Below are 23,545 nucleotides of genomic sequence, written 5' to 3' on the forward strand. Positions count from 1 at the left end.
CACAATTATGAAACGTAGTTATGCAATGCAGTTTACATGGTTTTCTGTAACGTCCTATCTGAACTGTGTGTGTGTCTCTTTGAATGGTTTTTAATGCGCTTCGATTTTCTGTTTCCGTGTAGGCTATCATTGTATTTACTGTGATTGGAAATCTTTGAGATCGAGCGCTTAGCACGCGCAGATTCTGCGGGGTACAAATGTGTAAAAAAAATAAAACAGAAATCACGCAGAACTTCCGCTCATTAGAAAAAATAATAAACAAATCTCCAACATTGTTTGAGTCGGACTCGAGAAGTGGTTCAAGCTGCTCCTAACTATGACAGATTTCCACTGCGGTGTGTATTATTGCGCAGTGAAGCGGCCGCTGTGCGGTTGTTTTGCAGCGATGCTTTTACGCTGAAGGTCAGGTCCGGTTGCATTTCCTGTTGGCTGGCTCTCTAGTGCTTGACACAGCTTTTCTGTGCACGGCCGCGCATCCCTGGACGGAACAGTAAGGAGAAAACTCAAAGGGCGTGGAGACACACTGGTAGAGAGCGGCTCAGTGGACGTTATTTACACGTGAAGAGTCACGGAGAGACCAAAAAGTCTCGGTTCTTCTTCGGGACTCGAGCGGACACACAGCCCCCTTGAAGCTGTGGTTGAAAGGGGCGACTTGTTTTGAAGTTTGTTTTGAATTTCAGACTTTTGACACTGTTACCCAGTCGCACAAACTAGTCGTCGGAGTAGTTTAGGAAAGTGACAGCTGCTGATCACAGTGGGATCGTCTCGTGTACTGGAAGGACCTCTAGTACACCTCGTGTCTGTGGAGACTCACGTAGGCACAGCGGAGCGTTCCAGGAGGTCTTCTTGATGCACAAGTGAGAAAAGCATTGAGTGTTTTTTCTGAACCTCAGCTGCAGTCAGAGAATACTTTCATCGGGAGAGAACCCCACAGAGGAAAGTTCGATCATCATCATCGTCACTGTGCTTGGACTATGTTGATGAAGGAGTACCGCATCTGCATGCCTCTCACAGTGGAGGAGGTAGGGGAAGTTTTATTGATTTTTGCGAGCCGCAGACTTGCAGATCAGCAAGTTTTGCCTGCTTTGCTTTGCTGCACTTGTTCTATTGCAAAAGCGATCGCCGCAGTATTTTAGGGAAGTTCACAATATTTTGCACCAAAGCCTCATACAAGCAAGAGCTGGAGTCGGGCAGCCACCGCGGGGTGGAGCTGCTGTTTGTCTCTCCTTCCACTCAGCTTGTTTGCGTCCAGCAGCAGCAGAGGGAGTCGTGTGATTAATCTTGGTAGTGAATCATGTCTCTGTTTTGCTTGTGCTCTGTGAGTATGTGTAGCTACAGATTGCTTTCTGCGTCTTCCCCTCCTGGAGCCACCGGGCAGGGTGATTGTATTATATTATAATGAAACTAGAATGTGCTTCTTCTTTTTTTTTTTTCTTTGTTTGCATGCAATCTCCCTAATGCGCAAGTTCACACCTGTGCAGCTGCTGCATGTGTGGTCAAACAGAAATGATGTATTGCACACAGTGATCACGTTAGATACCTTTGCTAACCAGGTCCCCCAGTCTTCATGCTTATAATCGATCACACAGCAGAGTGGTTTTGTGAAATCCTCGTTCCCTTACTTTCCTGCTGTTTGGGCTGATTGTCTTCAAATGATTCAATCCATACACACCTGAAACGGCACAATAGATGTTCCACCTGAAGACTTTTATTGAGTTTGACAGTGTGCAGTTAATCATGTGGTGTTGCGTAGTTCTAAATACCTGGGTTGCCACACAGGTTCACAATGTAGAGTTGGCCACATTAAATTGTAGTTTAGTCAGCCTTGCTGTTTGTGAAGACTTGATTCATCGCATCAGTCAGGCGAAGCCCATTGTTGTGAGGATGAAATTGGAGTCATCTGTACATGCCTTTAATCAGAAAGCCAGCTTTAACAGCCCCTCCTGAGGTCTATTTATGTTTCTTGCCAAAGCGCTGCTTTATCACATCGTGTCCTGAGGCTGATTGGTTCTTCTGCTTTGCATCGCTCCAGTGGTGATAAAAGAGCCACAGTTGTCCTCAGTGGCAGACTAAAGGCTATCACATCTTTTGTTGTAATGATAATAACGTGGCCCGGCCTAATCCATCGATCTGAGAGTGACTTGGTAAATGAGCACGTGAAATCTATTCTTTTGAACACCTAAGATACATAAATCACGCACTCATCTTCACACACACACAACTCTTTATATGAGCTCTACACAGCCCGGACAATCATTTTAAATCAGTTCTGTTTCACAGTCGTTGTTTTTTTTTAAGGCAAACATAAAATGAAAGGCAATAAGGTTATTGTTCTTCGAGTACTCAGTGCAGCAGCAGTCAGATTTGAAGCATTGTCTTTCAGTGGAGTCACCCGGAGTGGTGCAAACTGCCTAACATACTGTTAGCTGTTCCTGTAAAAACTGGATGTATAATAAAAACACATCTTCACCTCCCAGAGTCAGTACACTGCCTTTTTTTCTCATAGATTCGTGATGAGGAGCGGTTCATGTAGGGCCGTGCTGTGCTGATATATTGAATGCATTTCTCACTCACGATTCACAGTCTCCTCAAATGGCACTGCAGCGTGAGGGCAACAGGTTTCTCTTCACATCAATATGACAAGGACTTGAAGAGCTAAAGAATGTTTTATCACCAACAGACATCAACAGGCTTCTTCTGGGGAGTCTCACCTCCAAATAGCAATGAAGTTGAACCACTGCAGTGAAAACATAATTGTGCCACCACATACATATTGTTTAAGGTTCTTCACAGATCTTTGAGTGTTTAAACCTTGAAAGGAAGAAAACCCACTTACACTTGTTGTGGAATCTTATTTTGAAATGTGCTATCAACAGTCAGATTAGATGAGTTTCAGTTCAAATTGTGTTTTGGGTTTCTCTTGCAATTGTAAGAGTTATACATAATGTTTATACAGTCATATTATGAGAGTATAATCTTCAGTTACAGGATATGAAGTCATGTCAAAAAAAGGAAGGTACACATTTACTGCCTCTGTAGAAATTAAGAGGACAAATAGCAGCCATTCATCATCACCAAGTTTGAGCATAAAAGCTAACATTTTACGCCCTCACGATTTGGTTGAAGAGTGTTTCTCCCTTTAACTTTAAATTTTTATTTATATATTTAAGACAAGCTTTACGGGGATATTCGGTGTATGTTTGTCTCATACAGGAAGTTCCGGTTCAGAGGAAGGTCGCGCGCTGGACGGATCAATCGGTGGCCGCGTTACAGGACGCACTCGATGACGCAGACTGGGGCATGTTCAGAAACAGCTCCGACGATGACGTCAACGTGTTTACGGAAGCGGTTGTGGGATTCATCGGGAAACTAGCGGATGATACCGTGGAGACAAAGACTATCACAACGTTTCCCAACCAGAAGCCGTGGGTGGATAAAACCATCCGCGACGCTCTGAGATCCCGCACCGCTGCCTACAACACGGGACTCATGACGGGGGACATGGACCCGTACAAAGCCGCGTCATATAACGTGCGGAGGGCGGTGAAAGAGGCGAAGCAGCGCTACGGGAGGAAACTAGAGTCACAACTCCAACAGAGTGACTCTAGGAGCCTGTGGCGGGGACTAAGGACAATAACGGACTATAAAGCACCAACAACCGGTATGACGAACGCGGCCGTGACTCTGGCAGACGAGCTGAACACTTTCTATGCTCGCTTCGAGGCTGCAGCTAAGGTCTCCAACAATGCTAGTGTTAGCGGCGCTAACGGCTGCAGACAGGAAGATACTGCCAGCACCGGAAACGTGCTCGTCATCTCCGAGCATGAAGTAAGGAGAGCCTTCAAGAGAGTGAACACCAGGAAAGCAGCAGGACCAGACGGCATCCCAGGTCGTATCCTAAGAGACTGCGCATACCAGCTAGCTCCTGTGTTCACTGAGATATTCAACATCTCTTTATCTCAGTCGGTGATCCCCACATGCTTCAAAGAGTCCATCATTGTTCCTGTCCCGAAGAAACCCCACCCTGCTTCTCTCAATGACTATCGCCCTGTAGCCCTCACCTCAGTAGTGATGAAGTGCTTTGAACGCCTGGTCAGAGACTTCATCATTTCTTCACTACCAGACACACTGGACCCACTACAGTTCGCTTACCGACCAAATCGTTCCACAGACGATGCCATCTCTCATCTCCTCCACACATCACTCACTCACTTGGACACTAGAAGGGGGAATTATGTTAAAATGCTCTTCATAGACTACAGCTCTGCATTTAACACCATAATTCCCTCCACACTCACCACCAAGCTGGAGCATCTGGGACTCAGCTCATCTATGTGTCAGTGGATCTCCAACTTCCTAACTGGCAGACCACAGGCAGTAAGGATGGGCGGACATGTCTCAGCCTCCACCACTCTCAGCACTGGAGCCCCCCAGGGGTGTGTTCTGAGCCCCCTGCTGTACTCTTTGTACACATATGACTGTGTGGCCACTACCAGCTCCACCACCATCATCAAGTTTGCTGACGACACCGTCGTGGTGGGCCTGATCTCTGATAACAACGAGACGGCCTACCTGAAGGAGATTAGGAATCTGGAGAACTGGTGCCAGAGGAACAACCTCCTTCTAAACGTCAGTAAGACAAAGGAGCTGATAGTGGACTTCAGCACTAAGCAGGAGAGGAACTACCAGACCCCCGTCATCAACGAGTGCCCAGTGGAGAGAGTGGACAGCTTCAAATACCTCGGAGTTCACATCACGCAGGACCTGTCATGGTCCTGTCACATCAACACCGTGGTGAAAAAGGCCCGACAGCGTCTCTACCACCTCAGACGCTTGAGAGACTTCCAACTGCCCTCCAAGGTGCTCAGGAACTTTTACTCGTGCACCATAGAGAGCATCCTGGCGGGAAACATCTTAACCTGGTTCGGGAACAGCACCATGCAGGACAGACGAGCTCTACAGAGGGTTGTGCGGTCAGCTGAGCGCACCATCCGCTCCGAGCTCCCTGACCTGCACTCAATCTACAGCAGGCGGTGCTGGACCAAGGCCAGGAAGATCGTGAAGGACCTCAGCCATCCCAACAACAGACTGTTCTCTCTGTTGAGGTCAGGAAAGCGATTCCGCTCCCTGAAGACCAACACAGAGAGACTGAGGAGGAGCTTCTTCCCGCAGGCGATACGGTCTCTCAATCACACCACCACACAGTACTGACCCACACATACAGTTCTTACACACACACTGGACTTTCTGGACTTTGGTTTTGCACAACACTGGTCACTATATTCTTCATTTCCGGTTAATACTTGTACAGCTGCTGTTATTGTGTATATATTTATTTATATTTAGATTTCTTCATACATTCTTATATAGTTCTATATTGTGTATTGTGTATTTTGTTGTACAGTTATTTTATTTTCAACTTTAATTTATATATTTATCTTTATCTTATTCTTCCCAGTTAAATTTACCCTTCATTCTAATTTGTGTTGTACAGTTATTTCATTTTTAACCTTAATTTATATTCTATTCCTTCCTAGTTAAATTTACCCTTTTTAATTTTTCATATTTATTTCCTATCTTATTCATAGCCTTTTCCTTTTTTGTTTTCTTTAGGTCACGAGCAGTTGTCCAAGCATTTCACTACATATCGTACTGTGTATGACTGTGTACGTGACAAATAAAATTTGAATTTGAATTTATGTGCACAAGGCAATCACAAAGTACTGGTGTCTCAACACAGACAGAAAAATCAGCTCCACCTAGATTTTACCATGTGTGCTTCACATTGACCCAACTCTTCGACCATTTTGGGGACAAGTCAAAATTTCAAGGTCCACATGGCATTTATGTATATGGGTGATAAAGTATTAATGATTAATTATTTGAATAAATAAACTTTTGATTTTCCATATTTTAGTTGCATTTTACTTGAAAAGTATTGCTTCGTGTTTATTAAGCCAAATAAATAACTTTTGTGAGTGCATACACCAAACATCGCTCCATCGTCTTGCAGCTGTCAGTGCAAGATCAGGCTCTGTGGGAGTTTAAGTGTGTTTGTTTGTGTACCTTCATACGGAGCTGCCCCACGCCGCATCTAGGCCCAGGCCCAAGATCTTGTTTACATCCTCAGAGTGGAAGCTCTGCGTTCTGATAAACGAGACGCCCGTTTCACCCCTTGTTCCCTGAGGGACTCGCCGCTTAGCCAGAAAGTGACCTGGTACACAAACGCCAGATGGAGAGAAACATGTTCACTCGGACAGTCTGCCAAGAGAGAGTGTGTGTGTTGAGAAGGAGATTGATTGCTTTTGGTAATTATCTAAGTGTACGTCTAAGTATTATCTAAGTGCTTTGTTTGTTATTTTATTTGTTTTTGTTGCTGTGGATCAAACGGGTTAAACAGCTTTAGTGGTGTAGAGCATCAGATTTGAGGAAAATGATAATCAAAGGTTGACGCTCCATTCTGAATCACATTTTACACCATCACACAAAGGACAAATGCAATCAGCATAAACAATTTTAAGATACCAATACAAGAACAACAGCAGCAGCCATATTTGCTTACTTCTACATGTAGTTTCTCACCTTTGGTGTTGTATAAAGGGGCCCATGCTTAATACTGAATCAGTGTGCACCGCATACATCAGCCACTGCAAGAGTGAAAAGAACAAAATGCCTCCAGGCTTTCAGTCTTGGAGGCTCTTCTGTGCAGCTGCTTCACCTTCGAAGATTTTTACACTCAGTATGGCCGAAAGCTTCAGCCTAATTTCAACATGCAGCACATATCGATTCAAATACCGCGTGCTTTAAAAATTCCACAGAACATCCCCTCTGATTATCAAGCAGTCTCTTGTGCAGTCAGATAACCGTCCCAGCTTTCAGTCAGATAAAGTTCAAGTGGCTTGTCAGTTTTCTCTTTTGTCCTGACGCATCTCTGTGAGAGGGTTGAATAAGCAGGATAATTGGTGAAGTCACCAGTTTGACTCAAATGTTTATCTCCAGATATTCTTTTAATGCACCATCTGGTCAATGAGTCCATCTTTTAACTCACTAATGCTTTTTTTGTATGAGTGAAAAAAATGTCTCATGTACTCTGTTTCTAGTTTCTAGTTTGTTTGACTTTTTTATGGTTGTTTGCTTCCAAAAACCGTCGATTCTTTGTAAGTTGATTGCTGCTGTGATCAGTCAGCTCTTTACCTGCTTTATGGCTGTTTATTTATCTGCACACCATTTCATCTAATGGTCCCGCTGGGGGTCTCATTAAAATCCTCGTGGCATGTTTGAATTTGTGCTCTTTCACTTTGGCTCAAATTGCTGCTACTCCGTTAAAGCATTTCTTCCAAAGTCTGCTTTTTTTTTGGTTTACTTGTTTGTTGCTCCGTAGTGCATTATTTGGAGGTCTTGCAACATTAGCATTATAGGGATTTCAGTTAATTCCCCCATGCTGCCAGGGCTAATCTTCTGGGTGAGGAGAAAAATTAAGGCTAAATACCCTAAATGTCTTCTGGCTAAATAATAATGTTGCTGCACTGCGTTTGTGTATTTTGTGATCTGGGTATTTGGAGGATTCAGATTTGTATGCACTTGATTAGTGCACCAAAGACGAGTCCCCGCAGAGATGGTGTACAGCAGAGTGTGCGCTGGAAGTGATCAAGTCAAATCAAATCAAATCACTTTTTATTGTCACATCACATGTGCAGGTACATTGGTACAGCACATGCGAGTGAAATTCTTGTGTGCGAGCTTCACAAGCAACAGAGTTGTGCAAAATACAATAACATAAACAGGCAAAATATACGAATGGGTAAATCTGAAACTAATAAATATATGTACAATATATAATAGTATATGCAACAAAAAAAAAAGTGATGTATAAAGTGCTGTGATTATGCGCTCACTGGCCACTTCATTAGGTATACCTCACTAGTGCTGGTTTGGACCCTCGTTTACCTTCAGAGCTGCCTTAATTCTTTGTGTCATCGATTCAGCTTGGAGATGGAAACATTGCTCAGAGCTTTTGGTCTATATCAACAGTTGGTGTAGATTTGTTGACCACACATCCATGATGTGAATCTCCTCTTCCACCACATACCATCTGCTGACCATTTGAGTACAGTCGTCACTTTTTCATACCTAAATGTATTCAGCTACTGCCATGTAACTGTCTGATAAGATAAACAGGTGCACGGTGGACTCCATACTCCACTGAAGAATCTCTTCTGTGAGAGTCATGCATTTTCGAAGGTAAAGGAGAAATTGACTAAAGATGGCAGGGGCAAACATTAGAGTTTCAACTCCTGATTATTTTCTCAATGAATCCATTTGTATCACATTTTTCCAAGGCTGAAACCAATATTCTCAAATGTTGTGCTTTCCCTGACCCTGAGTCAAACCTGAAGGTGCCTGGTGTTGGTCTATGTGTGCTCTGTTGTGAATAGAAATATGGGACTGACTGCATGTTGATATACAGCAAAATGTATTTACATGTTAACCATCCATTGTTTTAGAAAATAGTGTACTGTTACACTCATCAGTCAGATACTGAGTTAATGCATAACTGTATAGTGAAAATGTTTCTTATGCATGATATTGTTCTACCAACTCTACACCCATATAGTAAAAAAAGATTTAATAACTTTCGGTAGCACTTCATAATAATGTCACACTATGAAGCATCAGAATTTATAAATACTGATATGTATGTCCATCTGTTCCTGTTACACCATGTACAGTTGTCATTGCGAGTACAACATTGCTGGTAATGATCATAATCAAAGTCATAATCCTATATCTGTATTTATAAATGGCATACTAAAGAGGATTATTGCTATATAAATGATGACTTAGAGCTTGTTTATAATAATGCTTAATATAGATTTCCCTAAGGTACAGTTATACATTTACTCATATAATCTCTAAATACATTAAACAATTTTTGCGAGTCCTCTTCGGTGCAGAGTTCCTGCTGTAGTATATATACATTTTAATCTCCTGTTAATCTCCTGCCAGGCGATGGGATAGCATCATAACATATCATATATATCATAATATTTTCATTTTCATGTTTTGGGATATAAATTAAACTTTATTGTCATGAGGTGAAAAAGATATGCTGCTCTCTTAGGGTCTTATAGGCGACTACATGTTAAAAATTGGTTCTTTTATCCTGTTGGTAGGTGGTTGCTGGGCAACATGATGTTTTCAGAATATCTGACATGGATGGGAACCTTCAGGGGCCTAAGATGTACCTGTGTGCCAAGTTAGGTTGTTCAGCTCCTGATTGTGGAAAGATAGAAAGAGATTTGGTGTATTATAATAAGATGTTTATTACACATAAATGGTGTTTTCAGCTGCCTGCACCTGCCTGGCCACTGAGACTCTAATCACAGCCTTCATGCAGATGAGTTCTTCGGGTAATCTTATCAAAATAAACCAGACACAATATATAGTCGAGGTCTTTGAAATATCCAGGGATAGAGGTGCAAGTTGAACTAGGCACGCTTTCAGGGCAAAATACTGAGAAGGTTACTGAGTGGAAAAGGCGGGCAGGAAAAAATGACCCCACCACAGCAGCTACATAGCAACATTAATGATCTGTTAAACGTGGAGGGTCAACGGTTTTCTATTTATAGTTTGGAGCAGTGGACTAAATTAAGAGCAGTAACACTCTCAGTCAGGAGTCCAGAGGTTGTGGGAACTTGGGTGACTAATGGACAGGTGAGAAATAAAATAAGTCCTGAGGGGGGGACAAAGAGTCATTGCCTGTGCCAGCGATGGCACAAGGAAAGCATTTAGACATGTGATTTAGTGTAGGCCTGAAGTAACCTTTAATATTGACTGAATCTCAGACCACTGAGTGCATATTTATTCATTTAAAGGCACATGGTCGATAAAGGGCAACGCAAAGATGGAGGTGAGACGGGAAGAATAACAGACGAACACAGTGATTAATAAGATGATATGACACAGGCAAAGAGAAAACGAAAACACAAACAAAGACGCAGGCAGCTCACAGTGACGTGCAGAGAGCAACATGTCATAAAAGGACTCAATAAGTAGAATATACTGTGCAAAAACACACTTTAAAGATCTTTGAACATTTGACAATTTATCCTAAGCTAAAGGAAAAATGTTTCTACTAAGTCATATTAGCTTCTAATTATTTTAATACCCACATTTTTCTTATTATCATCCTATCCTCCAAACCTGCTTATCCTTTCACAAGGAACTGATGACCTGATGATGATGCTATATTGAGAGACTGACTTCCACAAGCACGGTCGATAACGCAGACTGTCGATTTCCACCTTGTGAGCTATCAATTAAGTTGGTGTTCAGCCGCATCACTAAGCAACCCTGGAGCTGATGCTTTACAGGTGAAAATAGAGGACAACATGAAGGGTCAGTAAACCAACAAAGGTAGGCCTGATAAATAAAAAGGTTTTATTTAAAGCATGTAAGGGACAGGGGAATTAGCAAGGAGGAAAAATAGGTTAAAAAAAACAATACTGTTGTGTGATTGGTGATGGAAACACCAACCTGCAGTGTGACCATAAATATAGGGAATATGCTTTTTACTTTGCCATCGAGAACTGCACAAAATATCAAAAGCACAACAGTTTTCTTTGGTTGCCGAGATGCAGCCAGAAGAAGACTTTCTTATCCAGCATCAGTGAATATGTGGCTGATTTATTTGACGCCAGTAACTCTGCCAACGGCTTTTGTCAGCCTGGGACTTGACATCTGTAACAGTTCTGCCTTATTGCATCTGCCTCCGGCTATGCGTTTGAAACTCACACGTGGCGACACCGAGCTTCAAACAGAGGTCCCGTGAGGTTAGAGAATGTGGCGAGACATTTTTAAGTAGAACCTCTGCACGCCCACGACAGACACTGTGGAAATGTGTCCCCAAAAAAACGGTTAATTTTGCTACATCAGACATTTTGGGGGATTTATTACTTTGAAACGTATTGTGCAATTTATTTATATATATTCATATGTTTTTTTTGGTTGGAAAAATTATGACACTAATGATGTAGAAAGCTCAAAAGCTCAGTTTGACTAGATTATCTCTGCTCACTTTGCATGAACATGGTGACATTCCTGCACATTATATTGATGATATAGTTTCTATCCTTTTTAATTTGTTATAATGTACTGGATTCAGCTGACAGTATCTCAGACCTTTGCATAAAAAACTACATTCATCTTATCAGATCCGGAAAATCTTAACCACCTGTCCCTCCATTTTCTGCCATCAGCCCACTTCTGCTCTCCCTGTCCCATTTAACCTCACTTACCGTCAACATGCTATCTAAACAAGAACAAACAATGACTCCCGAGAATAGAAGCTAGACTGGCACATTGTTAATGCGTCAGTAGAGTTATGGGACAGGTGTAAGAAGAGATGTGGTGAAAGAGGGGATCAGCTGGGCTTGCTGTCCTCTAATGTTATCATAATCCATTATGGGACAGATTGTACATGTGATCGGGCTCTATATGTGATAAATATGATAATGTGACGCGATCTGTCACTGGTGTTTTCAAAATTAAATTACACCTAAAGGCAGTTGAAATTACAGAAATAAAAAATACAAGTTATGAGTAATTAGTTCAAGAAAAGGCTTGTAAAAAAATAAAAATAAAAATTAAGGAAGGTTTCTTCATGGGCTGTTGTGATTGGTCAGAATTTGCCACATTTTTTATTTTTATTTTTTTTTAAAGGAAAACACATTCAGTCTTTTGTTTATGTAAATACTTAAGATCTGCTTCTCGTGAGCAGTCAGAATGGTCTGCCCGTTGTTGCGGGTGGCCCCCTTAGGCCGACCCACCACTCAGTGATATTCTTTTAGGTCTTTCCAAAAAACAAAAGAGACGACAATATTTTAGATTGTATGAGACAGTGCTGGGCTTCAGTGACTTGGCACCATATTTTCAGTTTTTAACGTAGACCGCCGCTGTTTCTGACTTCTCAATTTCAGTCTGGGACTTTGAGAGAAACAAACGTTTTTAGAGACAAGTAACTTTTTTATCCTGTTAAATTAACACTGTTTTTCTTAACTTTACAGATTTTCAGGACAGATGATGTTTGCTGCCTTGTTCTTGTATGAAATGTTTTAGTCATAGCCCCTAATTGCAGCCTTAATGATAACTTAATTTAATAATAACTTTGCAAAGATTTTTTGCAAATTAGATATTGTGACACAACCCACCCGATTTCCCAGGCTCAGGATCCACGTGGGACTCCCGGTGCCTGGGTTTGTAGCTATCTGGCAATTACTAATAATTAAGCAGCTAACATTACCCTGTGTCAACCACATCAGCAGCTGATGTGCGAAGTTGTTTGCCAACTGGAGGAGGCAAAGATGGTGCTATTGGTGTAATTACTGTTGAAAAGGAGTATCTAATCTGATAGCTTTACTATGGATTAGTATATGAGAATCAATTTTTGTAACAATCCTAGTCGCGACATAGTTGTTGTTTTTTTTCCAGCACTGCAGTTTCTCCTCAATTGTTTGTTTTTTGAAATTTCTAGAGCACATTTAGCAGAGCTCACTTCACAGCTGGGGCAGTGCTGTAGAGTAAAGCCATGTGCTCCCCTGAAGGTCATATTAGTTTGGGAAGGACAGTGATGAAAATAAAAATAAAAATACACTAAGATACTAGCTTGACTTCTGGTTTTTGCAAAATGGGAATGCTTTAGCTTGTCCTATGGGTGTAGTGTTTTTCTGGGTGGTGTCTCACGGGATAACGATTGCCTCTCCCGTGGTTGTTCGTGAAGGTAGGTGAACGCCGCGCCCTTGGCTCTCGTGTTCCCCAAGCTGTTCCGACAGTTTTTGACCATGTGGCGCTGGCAAGTTGTCCGGCTGGGGATGGGAAAGAAGTGATGATGAAGGATTACTCTTTCTACAGTAATGGGTATTTTGTCAGCATGTAGATGAATCCCAAGATCCAAGATATTCCAGCAGAGCATTGCTTTGCAAAAAGAGTACTAATTTTTGTTTCATGCTAGGCTGTTCTGTTTGTGTATATATGAAGATTTTCTTTTCCACACTAATAATTGTATCCAGACCCTAGTTTAAACTAGAAACAGAACTACACAGTATATGTAGGTTGCAGAGCACGGAAAAGCACAGTACAGTGATACAGAAACCTGTTCAGAAGATTTTATTACTTTTAATCACCATTTATCCACGCTCTTCCTCATATTGCTACTTGACACTATGGCTGTTGTTTTTCATCATCCTGTCCATTCCTGTAGATAAAGCCAAACTTATTTCAGTTGTTACTGTCAACTATTATTGTTTATGTGTCTGTAGAAATATGCAAAATATATGCAAACCCTCGTTTTTTTAGGAGCACAATTACAGCTTTGGAGCTTGTGAACACAATAAAAAGTCTCAGATTTAAGTTTGGACTCTCAGACCTGCAGACCTCATTACTCTCTCTTGTCCACTGAATTTGCCGATGCTAATTAATTCTTTTCGGGTATCAATGTCTGTGGCGCCAATAAAAATGTTTTCCTTGGAAAGTCAGCGCAAGAGATGTGACTGATTCAGTCAATGAGCTGCATAATTATTACTTGATCCCACACGCATAAATCCAATCAGCTCCCCTAACCTGGTCATCACCCGACACTGTTAAAAATGTCTCATTCACAGCTCTTGCTGCATATACTATTAACCTTCACTACAGGGTCTCTGTGTATACCGTATCGGAACCACAGCATGTCAAAGGGCTACTTTAGCTGAAACCTGAAGACTAGAGACAGGTTGTTTAATATAATCACCATAACACACACATGCACGTGCACACACATGCAAATGTATATCTAAAGTCATCTACCATATGTGGTTGTGTGCACAGCTACATGATGTGCATACCGAAATAACAGGTACAAGTGTCCCTGGTTACTATGGGAACATCAGCAGCTCGCAACTGATTAGAAATGTCTTTGATGATGAAGTGGCTTTGTGTTTGTGTTCTGTGAGCAGACAAACGCCAAGGTCTGTATGTGTGTTTGTGTGTGTAGATGTGAGTCCAACTGACCAGCATACATGAAGTACAAGTTCTTGCTCAGGAGTCTGCATTAACATTAACAGTAACAATAATACTTATTTCACATAAAGGTGTTTTAATTTTAATATTTAATGATTTTATTGGGGTTCTTTAAAAGACTTGAAAATCTGGTGAACAGCTGTTTCAAATGAGACAGCACCCATGTACCTGGAAAGTTCAGCACTGGCAGCGAAACCTCATCCAACACACCAGATGGTCTCAGTGTGTATTTATGCCTGTCTGCCATGACTTTGTTATTCCTGGTATAGGTTTGTTTGTGTCCATGCGATATCTATCTATCTATCTGTCTGTCTGTCTGTGAACTTGAGTGACCTCCAATTCTTTATCCATAATATAATATGAGGTATAATATGTATAATAGGTATAATATGATGTCAGCCCACTCTTCTGGGAAGGTTTATTAACGTGAACGGTATGATATAGCCCAGCCCTAGTTGTGTGTCTTTAATGTTTGTCTTTTTTTCCTCCACTGGGATTTAGATAGGGTCGTTACTCGTTACTTCGTGTGGTGGCTATCGCGGAACTTCCACAGATTCAGTAACATTAGCAAGTGGTGGAGGCCAGCAGGTGGATGAAGGAAAAGGGACGCAGAAGGAAAAGAGACCCGAGGCGGCCGCCGGTCCAAGTGTGAACTGAACTTCAGGTAAGAAGTTATGACCTGCAGTCTCTCTGGGTCAGATATGAACCAAGTTTAGGTGGAGTTTATTTTCGTTATTCTGACTTTTCGTACTGCGTGCTAGCTAGCATGACGGAGTTTCTATACAGCTGGGTGGGTGCTATGAAGTTAATGATATTGAACTTTATTTTGTTCATAAGTTATTAGAGTTGCCAACCGTCCCGTCTGGTATTCAGAGAAAATATTACGCGTTTCTTATTGAGGTGAAAAGGAACAGTTTGTCCCGGACTTCAGCTACAATGAAAAAGGCACAAAGCTGGAGTTATTCTGTGTCTTTGCTGCACAGCTGCCTCTTCTTCTTTCATTCTCCCCCCTCCCTCTCCCGTTTCTACTTCAGTCATGAAAACTGATCAATGATCAGCTGATCGGCTCTCTTGTTTGTTTATCGCTCACTTTGCGCCGAAAGAGGAAACCAGCGGATGTCGCGCTAAACAACAGCAGCACGTTTAAGCTTGATCAGCTGTTGTTAGAATTTATTTAATATTAATTTCTAGTATCAGCTGGTGTTTGCTGGAGCCACAGCTGCAAAAAAGCTGCTGGTCATGATATCGGTTTGGTTATCTGGTGAGAGGGAAACATGAAGATGAAACCAGGAGATGTCCTTACTGGATCATCAGAGCTGAACAGGTGATGGAGAAACAGGTTTACCTTTTAGGTCACATGAATGAGTTGAAGGGAAGCTATGAACTGTTTCTGAGAGACAAATAACCCCAGGTAACTGTGCAGGGGCGGGTCTAGCAAAGTGTTGCCAGGGGGCCAGGTAGGGCATTACTTTTCTTTCTTATTCTCATTTAAAATGCCTAGCTTTTAAAAAATAATTATCTGAATCTTACAACAAACGATTGATAGATTGATGCATATATACAGTACCATCAAAACAGTGTACATCACTGTCACAACAGTGTTTATTTTCATTCAAAGGCTTTAAGATTTTTCCTATAATGGTGAGCCAGTCTCTAGTCAAAATGCCCGGGACGATTTTTTTGTCCCAGTCCAGCCCTGTATGCAGCTCATCTTCAGTCTGGTGTTACCTACATCTTCCTATTCAGAAGGCAGAATTTCCGAGGTCTGAGTACAATCGAAAGCACCACGGCTGCAGTTTTTGTGTTGGATGTAAAAGGCGCACATGACGCTGTGACGTAGGCTAGAATCATGGCAGCAGTCAATGACGGTCCAGGCGTGGGATTTCTCTCGTGGAAATATGCACATTATCTTTTCCTTTCTATTGGTAGGTGGCACAGTGCACTTGTGGCAAGTAAGCAAGCTAGAAGACTGGCAAAGTTATGGAAGAAACACATTAACAAGAGAATTCTGAGTAAAACCAAAGTTACTTTCCCTAGTAACTAGTTACTTTGAAAGTAACGAGTAACTTGAAGTAACTGAGTTAGTTTGGAGAGAAGTAACTAGTAATGTAACTAAGTTACTATTTTAAAGTAACTTACCCAACACTGGTTCCTTCCCGTTCCATGCAAGGCCACCTGGGTTGGCTGGAAGACTGTTTACTTAGCCTAGCAGGGCAAAGGACACTGTCTCAGCTGAACTCTGGACACACACACACATACATATACACTGACATGCACACACTCATCCCCCCTCCCTTTCCAAACGCCTTCGATGCTTGTTCCCTCCTGGGAACACGGTGGGTCTGAGCCTGCGCTGGAAAGGTAGCGCTGGGCAGGATGGCTGCTGTGTTTGCTTCGGATTACTCCTCACCCCCCACCCGACCCTGTGGCTTGCCACGTATTCCATACTGTTGTGCTGTGAACATTTATGTGCTTTTTTGTGCAGAGGAGTTTTTTTGTTTCCTGTTCTCATGCTGTCCTCCCAGGAGCCCAGCATGAGTAGAGGTCTCTTCTTTTCCTATTGTACTTTCCCATTGTAGTGTATATTTCAGTGTTTTTTTTCTGTAACGCTACCGATCTCCGACCTGTATCCCCATGTGATGTCTGTGTTGTGTGTGTAAGGTCGGGGGGGAGGGGGGGTCCTATTTCACTGTAGGGTAACCTGCACGTGGCGAATAAAGCCTTGATTGATTGATTGATTGATTTAGAGTTTAAGCTACAAAGCTCTTGCAGCATTGTTCTACAAAGATTCGCTTTCCATCAGCCAGCATGAAAAAAGGTTCGTTATTTTGTTTAATTACAGAGATCATGTCCTACATGTAGTTAGGGAATTAATTTGCTGTTAACTGCTAATCTATCCCATCTCCATGCCAGGGATAATAAGTTAATAATAGTACAACTGTGCTTTGTGCACAAAGGAATGTAACTATCTTGTCTGATGCTATATTTATATAATAAACTACGGAGAAAGACTTCTACAAATAGCTAGAAAAACTAATTTAAGCTTATTTTTACAATCCGCTTTTTAACAGGCGAATCCCATTACATATCTACACAGACTTTTTTTCACCGTACTTTATTTTTTTAACAGTTAATGATAGCGTTAGCAACGAAATCCATAAATGGAACTGGACAAAGATACCTGTTAATTTGTGCTAATGAATTTGCTATGCTGTAGAAACATGTGCAGTATAAATCTTATGATGAAAGTGATAATAAATCCTACTAAATCCAAGTAAGTGAGACTGAAGAGATCAGAGAGCTATTCAAAATGAAGAATATGTGATGAGATGTTTTCAGATGAATATAAAGGAGTGTTGAAAGTTGTTGCTGAGGCTGCTTTTAAGTTTCATATTGTCATGTTGTTTGTTTTCTTCAACAGAGGTTGATGCAAACACAGCGGAGCCCACTATGGATTCAACCATCTATTTTGGATTTGCCTCGACTTGTGGGTTGTTGGAGTTGTCACAGGGATATTCTTTATTGTCAAAGGAAAACATGCATAACCAAGCTGAGGAACACCTGCAAATTACTGTGATAACTTTACATTGTAGCAAAAAAAAAGGGCTTTACCTTTAGTCTTATAAGAAGAGAAAAAACTGCAGTAATTTGTATATAAAAAGGGAAGGAGTAAAAAATGTACTCTTCTGTATGTATTGCACATAATTTACTTCATTTGATCAAGAAAAACAACGGAAAGGCCATTACAGAATAGCAGCTCAAAAGAAAAAGGACAGTATAAAGACAGATTGCGTCCGGATGCAAAGAGACGGTACTTGCAAAAAATAGAGTGCATTGGAAATGTGGACCTCTATGAAATACGGCAGTGGAATAGAAACCCTGAAGACCAACCGCTATTGACTTAGCATGATATATTTTTGTACCTTGTATGTGGAGTCAGCGCATACACGGCGAACCAATTTCGCAATTATAAATCTCTGGAGGCGCACATCCAATTCACCAAGGATTGGGTACAAGATTTGGCTATTTTTAAGCCTCCACGTTGTGAGTACGCCGTCATTCAAACAAAGGTAAGTCAGCTTGAGTACTGCAAGTAAAATGCGTTTGATTTCCCTCTGAACATTCAGATTAGTGCAGCATAAATTCATTCATGAGGGGGAAATTACAGTGAGAACATGTGGAGGCTGTTAGAGGGATAACATTGTCCTGAAGAATTTACTTATTCTCTATGGTTAAAGAAATTGCACTAATTAATTCATATTTATTATAAAAATCCTAATTATACATCTTGCATCTTAATTATACATGTATGTACTTTCTAAACACGTTCATTGATACATTTGTGATGAATGGATTTGAAAGTAGATAAACACATTTGTGTCATCCTGTCTGTGTATGTTTCAGGTACTGCACTCTGAATGAACCAGCATTGGGTCATTGTGAGAATCACATGGAAGGTTGAAGCTGCCCAGATGTATGGCCGGAGTCGCAGATACCTGCAGCCATGTTGCTGCTCTTCTGTGGCATAGGGACTGTTACAGATGAACCTGCATATTGAGTTTTGCTGGGTAATATGACCAAGATACAGTCAGTGGTTGGCCATAAGATAGACTTCTCCTCTTCAGCTGCCCCAAAAAAGGCTCTCAATAAAACATAAACAGACCATCCGTAGTGACAGGTAAAAGAAGCCGTCCACAGAAAAGAAAAGTTCCACCTGCTACTGTGGAGGAGTTGTCTCAACTGATGGGAAAATATTTCTCCAAGCATAGTTCTGTTCTGAATAACCCATAATGTTGTATTTAGGGGGTCTACATTTGTGCCTGAAGTGCATTGCCATGTAAATAATTTGCATTTACTGAATATGTACTTACTAAGTACCACTGTTCAAAAGTTGAATATCCGTTTGCTTTCGCTCCTTTAGCCCTTTGTTTTGCCTGCTAAAATGGCACCTCGGCGGTCACACCCCCTCCCGTAACATCACGCTCCAAAGCCCTATAAATGGTCTGCATTTGTATAGCGCTTTACTCAGTCCCTAAGGACCACAAAGCGCTTTACACTACATTCAGTCATTCACACACACATTCACACACTGGCAATGGCAAGCTACGTTGTAGCCACAGCCACCCTGGGGCGCACTGACAGAGGCAAGGCAGCCGGACACTGGCGCCACCGGGCCCTCTGACCACCACCAGTAGGCAAACACAGGGTTAGTATCTTGCCCAAGGATATTTGGCATGCAGCCAGGAGGCAGCCTGGGATCGAACCACCGACCTTCTGATTTGTGGCTGACCTGCTCTGCCACCTGAGCTACAGCCACCCTATAGTGTCAGCTATAAAGGAAGTTCAATGTATTATCAAGTGTATTTATTAATGATAAACATTTGCCAGTGTGATGAATGTATCTCAAGTTTTGGTGTGGTCACTTTTAGGTTACTGTTTGGGGTGTCGGGTGGGGCTTTACAACGTCCTCTGCCTAAAAGGAAGCAACCAACATTGTTCCCTTTATGCTTGTACCAAGAACAGGAAACATTTTTTAGGTACAGATTGGGAAGGTGAACTCAAATAACAAAAAAATTGCCTCGGTATGCTGAACATGCATCATAGTACAGGTTCCCGATACTTTTCCTGGTAAAGAAAACAAACAAAAATATAAGGAAACTTAAATTTAGGGTTTTGTTAGTGCAGCTTGGCTCTCGGCATGTTAATATTTTTGTCCCGTGACATTTTAGACTTTTTAGTAATTGAAACATGACACAGGTTTTGTAGTGCTCACTGTAGAGTCCTTTACATTATTACTGTTACTGTGTGTATGTGTTTTTGCTACAATATTTATTGAAACGACATGTAAATCTTCACTGTATTCAGTAGTGGTCGCACAGGAAACTCCTTGACTAATTAAAAATTATAACAATTAGTCAAATGTTATTCAAGTAAAGTTTCTGATTTTCCCAGTATGACACGCTAACAAAGGCTGTTTTTTTGTGTCCAATTGTTCTCTACCTCACCACTGCTGTGAGTTTACCAAGCTCTCTCCATGCATAATGAATGAGAGGAGTTTTCCCCAAACAATCTGAAATTCAAGTTGTACCAAAACACTCCAGACTGGAACAGAAGGGACAAAAGGCTTATGTAACAATAAGGTGCTTGCCAAAACAAGAAATGACTTCTCTAAGAAAACCACCTGGTTCTTGCCTCAAAGCTTAGTTGGAAGTGAACAGAGTGATGGATTTAAACTGACTGTGAAATCTCTGACTCTATTATTAGCACTCTGTTACATTAGCAAATCAGCATTTCCAATATGAAATTAAAATAAAGTGCTCAGCACAGCAAACAGTGATGGCATTTCCAGGCTAAATGGGAGGATTGGCTTATTTGAATTGCTCCAAAAGTATTGCTGTGATTGATGTCTTTGTGTTATTCATAAACTATAAAGCCAAATTTGTAATTGTGACACCAAGTCATTCACTATCACTTCACAATTGTGTTTTTACAGCCTTAATAATCGCTGGACTGTAGTAACACTTGCAAACACAGTTGTATGTTAGATGATATCCCACACATACATGCATTAAAGGACTAACATAGGGGTGAAGGCATATTACTGGAGATGACTTAAACCACTTAGAAAGCTACACATAAACATCAACCATTTGTCATTGCTGTTTTATCCATGTATTGGTCATCCTTTTGAAAGCATTGCGACTTCACTGCTGCCTCTGCCAGCACAGTGACTGCAGTACTGCTGAGGTCAAACGTGTTACCGATTCAGATTATCAAAAGTGTTATTACAGGGTTTGAAGTGAGGCGCTGTGTTCAACCATGCTTATGCTGTGAGACAGAGGGGGAGGAAAAATAGAATCAGAGCATGGAAATGGCAAAGCAACATAAAGGAGTGTCAGTAGAGGAAAAGTTGAAGGAGAAACTGATATGCATCGAGGAGGGTATGAATGCAGAAAGGAACAGGAGTAAAAGGGAGGGCAAGAAACAGCTGCACTCAATCAAGGCCGGTTATGTAATGTCTCACAATCTGTCAGCTTCCCAAACATCTTTCTTCAGCGGCTCTTACTTTTTTTTTTTTTTAATCTCCCATCCCTGATCATCATCTCTACTTTTTAAGGACACTCTTACAGTCCTTTCTCCTGTTTCATGCCTGGATATCATTACATTATTCTCATCAGCCACTCAATGTGCTGCCAGGCAGGGGGTAAAGATGATGCATAGCGGAGTGATCCATAGTGAGTGATCTTGATGTTATGTAATCTTTGGTTCATTGACCTCAGACGCTGCAGAGTTGGAGAAAGAGGAGAAGCTAACGAGTTAGAGAGGTGGGGGGAAAAGATGTTATAGAGGGGAAGCACGACGGGAGAGTGCTCTCTCCCACCTGCAGCAATCAGTATTAATAAATTTCACCTCACCACACACCTTTGACATAGTTTATGCAACACACTCTTGTTCTCAGCAGGAGCTGTAAGAAAGCTTGTTTTTCAGGTGTGCTGTTTCCACGGCTAAATTCACCCAGTGGAGCTTGTTTTATAAACTACAAATTAAAAATTAAATATCTGCAATCTGCTGAAATCTATAGACTGTGAAAAAATAAAAGCTGGTTATATAAAACCTGCTCACATTGCTTTCTGTTTAAAATTTCTATTATTGCTTGTTTATTCCCCCCCCAAAGGGAGGGAGTATGTAGTCGGTTTGTTTGTTTGTTAGCGATTTAGCCTCCAGAGTTTTCAAGATGTCGTTTTCAAATTTTGTGCGATGACAGAAACCAATAACGGCCCGAGCTGATTTAATTTTGTCAAGGTCAAGCTTTAGGCCACAAATGTGAAAATCTGTAAAAATGTCCAATCTTTTATGGATCATCTTCAAACTTACAGCATACTACGCCTCAGGGAATGTGACCCTGGTTGGCTAAGCATTTGATTTTGACCTTCATTGTGAGTGCCTGAGGTCAAAGTTGACCTTGAAAATATTTTCAAGAAACCATATCGAGTAATATGTCATATGAAACGAAATGGAGAGATCTGTACAACGCACTTTTTATTTTTTCAACATGATGCCCTAGAACCTCACAGTGATGCCACAAAATGTTTATACTCACACACTGCATGAATATATCTTAAAATCTCACATTTTTACAGCTTATGGAGCCAAGATTTCAGCCAATTCTTCTCCAATCATACAGGTTAAGATAAATAAAAAAAATACACCGTTTTGGTACGTATGCTTCAAGGCCAACGGTCAGGGTTACATGAAAATGCTTTAGTTTCCACTGGATTATATTAGTCAATATATTAGTCAACGGGGAGACGTGAACACTTTTTTTGTTAGCTCTTTAAAACATTTTTAATGAAACATTATGACTTCGCAATGGCACAAAAAGCTTAATATACTACACTAGATTAGCAGTATTAAAAATGCTGACAACAGCACAAATTATCTATGAAAACAATGCAGATGTTGTTATTGGGGATTTCCAAAAATGATGCTGATGTCAGCAGGTTATAAAAACAAATATAGATTTACAATAGCCCTTAGCCTTCGGGCTAGAAAAGAGTTTGTGGTGGTAATTTTCCATTTTCCATTCTGAGCCTGTATTTTAGACAGATAATCACATCTGGACCACACCTGGAGTGTTTATTGGGATTAGTATGGGCTTCTTAATTACTTCAAACTTCTGCTCACTCTGTATTTTTGTAGAAAAGTGCAAAAAGTATACATACTAACAGTATACTTATACAATATACTATAATATGCGGGGGGAGGGGAGGGGGAAATCAGTTTGATTCACAGCCAAAAGTGAGAAAAATGTCTTTAAAGTGCTTAGACATCTTCTCTCAGCCTTCCTTTTATTAACTGATCCATGATAGTAACATACCATGTTTAGTTCCATTAATTTATTAATACATTTAAAGGGCATAAACAATAACCCATGCATGAAACCTCCTGTATTCCCTGCAGAAAAGGCCCTAACACCAGCTTCTCTTCCTCTGTCACTCTACTTTTCTCTCAGCGGCTGCACTGCCCGAGTGCTCGAGTGAGGCTATCACACTGCGAAAGGCAGCTGTCCCCGTGTGCGGCACAGAATTCATTAGTGTTAAGCTACTGTAACAGTTTGCTTCAGTGAGCCAGCTGCCACCCTTTGCATCCTCCCACACTGCCTGTGTCACCTCTGTGGAGAGTGAATTCATCAAACCTTTGCAGGGAGTTTGAGCTCACCTTCACATTTTGCTGAATCAGCACCAGAGGAGAAAATACAGTCACTCATATGCACTTACTCTCGACAGCATGCCCACGTTTGTGCTGAAACGGCAGAATGTGTGCCAGTGTCTGTGCGTGTGTGTGTACATCAGCAGTTACAGCTTTAGAGCTGTAAGAAATTTTACAAACCGAGGAAATGTTGGAGTAGAGAGACGCTGTTTAGGCTGTTAGAAAGTATTCATCTGAGATGTATAGGATTAGTGTTTTATAACACAGGTATGATTTGCCC

The 23,545-nt window shown here is 41.3% G+C and overlaps 1 protein-coding gene across 1 annotated transcript in view; it reads left to right on the forward strand.

The window, feature by feature from the left end:
• Positions 1 to 431: 431 nt before the first annotated feature.
• pitpnc1a (phosphatidylinositol transfer protein cytoplasmic 1a) overlaps positions 432 to 23,545 on the forward strand; it is a 50,012-nt gene continuing 26,898 nt past the window's right edge. The window contains exon 1 of the mRNA XM_082529119.1: positions 432 to 1,022. Coding sequence (XP_082385245.1) covers positions 975 to 1,022 — 48 coding nt within the window. The 5' untranslated portion in view covers positions 432 to 974. The remainder of the gene's footprint in view (positions 1,023 to 23,545) is intronic.

The sequence above is a fragment of the Aulonocara stuartgranti genome, assembly GCF_965226115.1.
Source record: "Aulonocara stuartgranti genome assembly, chromosome: 4".
NCBI lineage: Eukaryota > Metazoa > Chordata > Actinopteri > Cichliformes > Cichlidae > Aulonocara > Aulonocara stuartgranti.